Source organism: Lolium rigidum, chromosome 3 (assembly GCF_022539505.1).
Source record: "Lolium rigidum isolate FL_2022 chromosome 3, APGP_CSIRO_Lrig_0.1, whole genome shotgun sequence".
Lineage (NCBI taxonomy): Eukaryota > Viridiplantae > Streptophyta > Magnoliopsida > Poales > Poaceae > Lolium > Lolium rigidum.
Genome location: NC_061510.1, coordinates 394,319,299 through 394,324,188, shown reverse-complemented (window position 1 = coordinate 394,324,188; position 4,890 = coordinate 394,319,299). Strand labels below are relative to the sequence as shown.

Below are 4,890 nucleotides of genomic sequence, written 5' to 3'. Positions count from 1 at the left end.
ATGATCGAGACGCCGGAGCTCCGGTGGGCCTTCATCCGGAAGGTCTACGTCATCGTGTCGCTGCAGATGCTCGTCACGGTGGCCGTCGCCGGCGCCATGTACCTCACCCCGGCCGTGAGGAACTTCTTCCTCTCCCAGACCCCCGCCGCGCTCGTCGCCTTCATCCTCATCCTCATCTCCCCCCTCCTCGGTACGCACGCACATAGCTAGCTTAGCTTCACCATGACACGAACAATGCCGGCCGCGTTCTAGCTCGCCATTGATCGATGCCGTTGCTTATGATGATGTGCAGTGATGCTGCCGATGGTGTACTTCCGGCAGAAGCACCCGATCAACCTGGTGTTCCTGTTCATCTTCACCGTCTGCATCAGCGCCTCCGTGGGGCTGGGATGCCTCACCAAGCGAGGGCCGATCATCTTCGAGGCGGCGGCCATGACGCTCGTCGTCGTCGCCGGGCTCACCGCCTACACCTTCTGGGCGGCCAAGCGCGGGCACGACTTCGAGTTCCTGGGGCCGTTCCTCTTCGCCGCCTGCCTCATCCTCTTCATCTACGCGCTCCTCATGGTGCTGTTCCCCTTGGGCAAGACGGCGGCGCTGGTGTACGGCTGCATCGCGTCGCTCGTCTTCTCGGCCTTCATCATCTACGACACCGACAACCTCATCAAGAGATACACCTACGACGAGTATGTCGCCGCCTCCATCACGCTCTACCTCGACATCATCAACCTCTTCAAGGCGATCCTCATCGCACTCGAAGGCGCCGACTGATGGATCGATCGTACAAACCAGGCAGAAATGATTGTCATCCCCCTTCTGCGCCATGTATGCTAAACTAGATTTGATCATACGTAGATTCTGATGTAACCTGACGTGCTCTCTGATTAACAGAAAATATTGCCAATCGAGTTATCATTTCACGTCATCAAGGCAACATGAAAAAAAGATACATAATCGAAAACGACCAACTCCCAGGAGATGATCATCAGATGAATATGATTGATAAGCAGCAATACATCATCGCTATTCTGCCACATGTAAGCTAAACTGGATCGATTATATATGGATTCTCATTCTCGTGTAACATTATGTGTTCTGCATGGCTGGAGATTTACAGAGAAACATTGGCAATCCAGTTATGGCCTCAGCACATTTTCACTTAAGGCAATATGAACAAAGACAAGACCAAAGCAAATTGAAAACAACAAATTCCCCGGCAAAAGAAGATGAATATGAATTTTCTGAAGAGGGAACATCGTTTCATTTGTGACACAAGCCCAACTTGAAATTGCAGCCTGCACGAGGCCAACAGGCAATCGCTCTAGCATAGACCGAGAGACATGAAGCCCTTAAATACCACACGTTTAAAATGGGGCATAAAGTTGCCAGGATCAACCACAAGTTTTCCCAACAGTTAACTGTTTACACCCACTGGAACACACTAACTTAGATGGGACTGCTTAATGCTCTTCTATCTTCTTCAGGTCCTTCATGTTTGTTGTGTCCACGCTGCAAAACACAATTTAGCACATCAATCACAGGTAACGATGGATTTCCATCAGAAGTGTTCTCTAGGAGGGGACATTTCAGTCTGCAATATCTATGAGGTGAAATTTTGATGTACACTCAGATGCTGGAAATAAGAACATACTTTTTTTTACAAATTATATCACAATTCTTGCACATTAAGTTCACACCTGGTAAGATAATTGCTTTCACCATTCAATTTTTTTTTTCTAGAATGCATCCTATTATGTTACTAAAAGGTATAATAAAATATAAATAGATTGTTGTGCAGCTTCAATGTTAGGAAACTACGGATGCTCATTGCATAACTAGGATCTATTGTCTTGACAGAACAGAACCAACATATGCATAGTATGTTCAATAGCAAGGAGTTGCAGCACAAAAATCGATTACAGGTTCCAAATCCAATTGACATGATTATTGTCCAACACTAATGCTCACAAACTAAACAACCTGAAAAAACTAGCTCAATATGTAATTTGACTCTCCCTTCCAGTAATTCTGAATTTAGTATCGCACCATGATGTTCTAGATCTATAGTCACTCCTACTTCAGAAATGATGACCAACTATTTTTATCTTCACTGAATCATAAACCTCCCATATTCTGAGCAATCCAACTAAAAGAGCAATACAATATGTGCGCCAGCTGCAAATTAGGAACCAAGAGCTAATATAACTTACGTTGTTCCATAAAGCGCAATCTTCTGAATTTGTGTGATGTCAGCTCCGCTTTGATTGTCTTCAATAAACATAGTCAAGCTGGAATGGGAAAAAAAGAGGTTATAAGAATAGGATAGGATAACACTAACAAAATCCCTGTTCCACGCGTGCTAGAGGTAGCGGTACATACCTGCGAACATTCTGGAACTTCACATACTTTAGCGTCACAGGCTTGCTCTGTAGAAAAGAATAGCAAGGGCTCATCAATTTGAGGCAAGGCATAAGCTAAAACAGGAACAACTGATGACGCTACATGGTAATCAAGGAAAGAGCCTGAAAAAACAAGACTGAATTTTGTTAAGAACATACTTCTAGTAAATGGCTGGAGGATAGGTCAACACTGTCACTTGGTGGAAAGTCATTGACATTGCTGCCATCAAGTAAACAAATTTATGTCAGGCCTAAGGGAAAAGCCAATAGGTTTTGAGAAGTCGGTATCAATGAGTTTCAGTTAAAACTAAAAGGTAGCGTACCTGAAACCCATATGCTCTTTGTTGGAGAAGAGTTTCACAGATTTGGGACCTGTGTTGACAGAATATGTTATTACTATTTGAGAAAACATCAAGACCCAAGAGAAGTACTGAAAGTGGTTTAATAAAGGGGCTATTCTACCAGAAACTAAATATCTCAGTTGGAGGTAGAGGGGAAAATAGCATGAACACAAAGCAGTATCAGAGAAACATGTAGTTTAGTGTGCAGAGCAGTTGTTGCCAATATCAAGCAACACTGTTGTAAAGCATTGAAAGAGAACAACTATTGCGCTTTCCAGAAATTAAACAAAGCCAAAGCATGCAGATAACCCATGAGAGTGCTTAATGCTGACATAGGTCCAAGTACAGCTTTGTTTGAACTTTGACGAGTAGAGATATCCAGCAAGTGAGTTATATATATGCACAGGAAACTTTCGAAATATTAACACATGACATATATGCAACTAAACAATCTATAATTTGAACAAGCAGGCTGTTGCAAATATGTGAGCAAGCAATGTTTCAGACACACACTAGCACCATGAATGACCTCTTGTCTCATGTAGCAGTAATGCTTGGAACAATAGGGTCACCACTTGGATCTCGCCAAGCACTAGTGGTGATAGTAATGTCAAAAATACTAGTGAGGTTCTAACATATACTACTAGCCTTCCCGGACCTAACGGACCAAGTACAGCACACAGTTCCATCTACGAGCAACCTAGTAGCAAGTTAGGAATCTCACCTTCTTCCTCGGGGCCTTTGAAGAGCACGGAATGCAGCTTGATAACCTGCATGAAGGGGATGTAGATGAGCAGCTGCTCGTCGGAATCGCTGGCGAGGTGCAGGCCGTCGTCCTCCCTGTAGCCCTGAAAACAGCAATCATCAGAACACAATCGCATCTGAAATCGGCAACAGCATACAGATGAAAGTGTCACAGTGCCACAGACAATCTACGAAACCCTAGAGACCGCCGAACCAAAAAAAATCAGGCGAGCGCATCTAAAATCCGTCGGATCGGAACGGAGATCGCGGGAACGTCCGTCAGTACCTGCTTGAAGGCGTTGGCGATGGGGTGCGCGGGGTCCTGGTTGAGGCACTCGACGCCGGTCCAGTCGATGAAGTCGACCAGATCCACCTGGCCGCGCGGCACCGAGGCGGACGGGGCGGCCGCGGCCGCCGCCGGAGGGGCCGGCGCGGCGGTGGTCGGCGCGGGGGCGGTCGCCATAGCTGGTCCCGGAAGCTGCTTCTGGATTCTGGAAGGCCGGAGCGGAGTCGAGAAGGGTCGCTGCGCTGCGGATTCGACTTCTCGACTCGTGAGATGACTTGCTAGCAGTAGATACGGCCATACGGGAACGGGAAGCCTCTGTTCTCTCGCCCTCGGTGATGGGCCAGGCCCACTGGGCCTGCCAAAACCAGGCCCGTTTTCATTCGACGCTCTGCCGGTCTCTCCTGCGGTGCGAGGAGCGGCTGGTCAGTTTAGTCCCACCTCGCCGAGCGAAGGGGGAAGCGGGGCGCGGCGAGGGTATAAGAAGGAGGGGGTGGGCACGCTAGCAACTCATACCTTTCTCGGCCTTTTGGCTAAGATCAAGTGTAGTATCTGTTCTTATCAGTTTAATATCTGATATGTGGGCCATTGGCTCACAACGATATTAAATTTATTTTTTGTGGGGGAGGGGCCACAACAGTAGCTTGCTGCTGGGCCTCTCAAGTGTCGCTCGGGCGTTGCACTCCAGCCCGGTGCCTGGCGCACCCCAACCAAATCTAATTCTGAAATTTTGGTAGAGAGATGGTTTGGCTTCTGTAGTGTAGTTCTTTCGTTCATGATGGCTCGGTCCTGGTAATGTAATCTGAAGGAGGCCCAGCTCCCCCTCCAGTTCTTGAATGATTGGGCACACTACCTTGCAGCTCTACCGTTTGAAGAAGAACACACGTTCATATCCATTGTGAGATAACCAAAAATTACTGAATTTATGTTTAAAGCATGCCCTCCTATAACCCATGCCACTATGGCAATTTCCTGTCAGTTTGACATAAACACTATTGTACTAGACAAATAGGCGAGCTTCGCCTTGCCGCCGCCTGCATGATGTTATAGTACAACATGGTTGTTGCAGTGAACTTGCTGTCGCTTTGCTCGTGCCGCTGTCAGGGCGTAAAAGGTCTACATCTTT

General features: G+C 47.1%; 2 protein-coding genes and 1 non-coding gene across 3 annotated transcripts; 2 read left to right on the top strand and 1 right to left on the bottom strand.

The window, feature by feature from the left end:
• On the top strand, positions 1–772 carry LOC124700824 (protein LIFEGUARD 2-like). Its single transcript, XM_047232892.1, has 2 exons — positions 1–190; positions 293–772. The coding sequence occupies exons 1-2, from the start codon at positions 1–3 to the stop codon at positions 766–768; spliced, it is 666 nt and encodes a 221-aa protein (XP_047088848.1). The 3' UTR covers positions 769–772.
• Positions 773–1,206: 434 nt separating this feature from the next.
• On the bottom strand, positions 1,207–3,958 carry LOC124700823 (PITH domain-containing protein At3g04780-like). Its single transcript, XM_047232891.1, has 7 exons — positions 3,768–3,958; positions 3,462–3,585; positions 2,720–2,768; positions 2,556–2,616; positions 2,377–2,423; positions 2,208–2,285; positions 1,207–1,506 (listed from the first exon to the last, which is right to left on the bottom strand). Exons 1-7 carry the CDS (start codon positions 3,942–3,944, stop codon positions 1,458–1,460), a joined length of 585 nt encoding a protein of 194 aa, XP_047088847.1. The 5' UTR covers positions 3,945–3,958; the 3' UTR covers positions 1,207–1,457.
• Positions 3,959–4,276: 318 nt separating this feature from the next.
• LOC124705100 lies at positions 4,277–4,474 on the top strand. Its single transcript, XR_007003942.1, has one exon. It is a non-coding gene; the product is annotated as a U2 spliceosomal RNA (small nuclear RNA).
• The last annotated feature ends 416 nt before the right edge of the window (positions 4,475–4,890 follow it).

Bases quoted from the DNA above. Each gene is read 5' to 3' on its own strand.
- LOC124700824 (XM_047232892.1), top strand. From the start codon at position 1: ATGATCGAGACGCCGGAGCTCCGGTGGGCCTTCATCCGGAAGGTCTAC. The intron at 191-292 runs GTACGCACGCAC...GATGATGTGCAG, and splicing joins CCTCATCTCCCCCCTCCTCG to TGATGCTGCCGATGGTGTAC.
- LOC124700823 (XM_047232891.1), bottom strand. From the start codon at position 3,944: ATGGCGACCGCCCCCGCGCCGACCACCGCCGCGCCGGCCCCTCCGGCG. The intron at 3,586-3,767 runs GTACTGACGGAC...TGCTGTTTTCAG, and splicing joins TCGCCAACGCCTTCAAGCAG to GGCTACAGGGAGGACGACGG. The intron at 1,507-2,207 runs GTAAGTTATATT...TGTGTTTTGCAG, and splicing joins ATTGCGCTTTATGGAACAAC to CGTGGACACAACAAACATGA.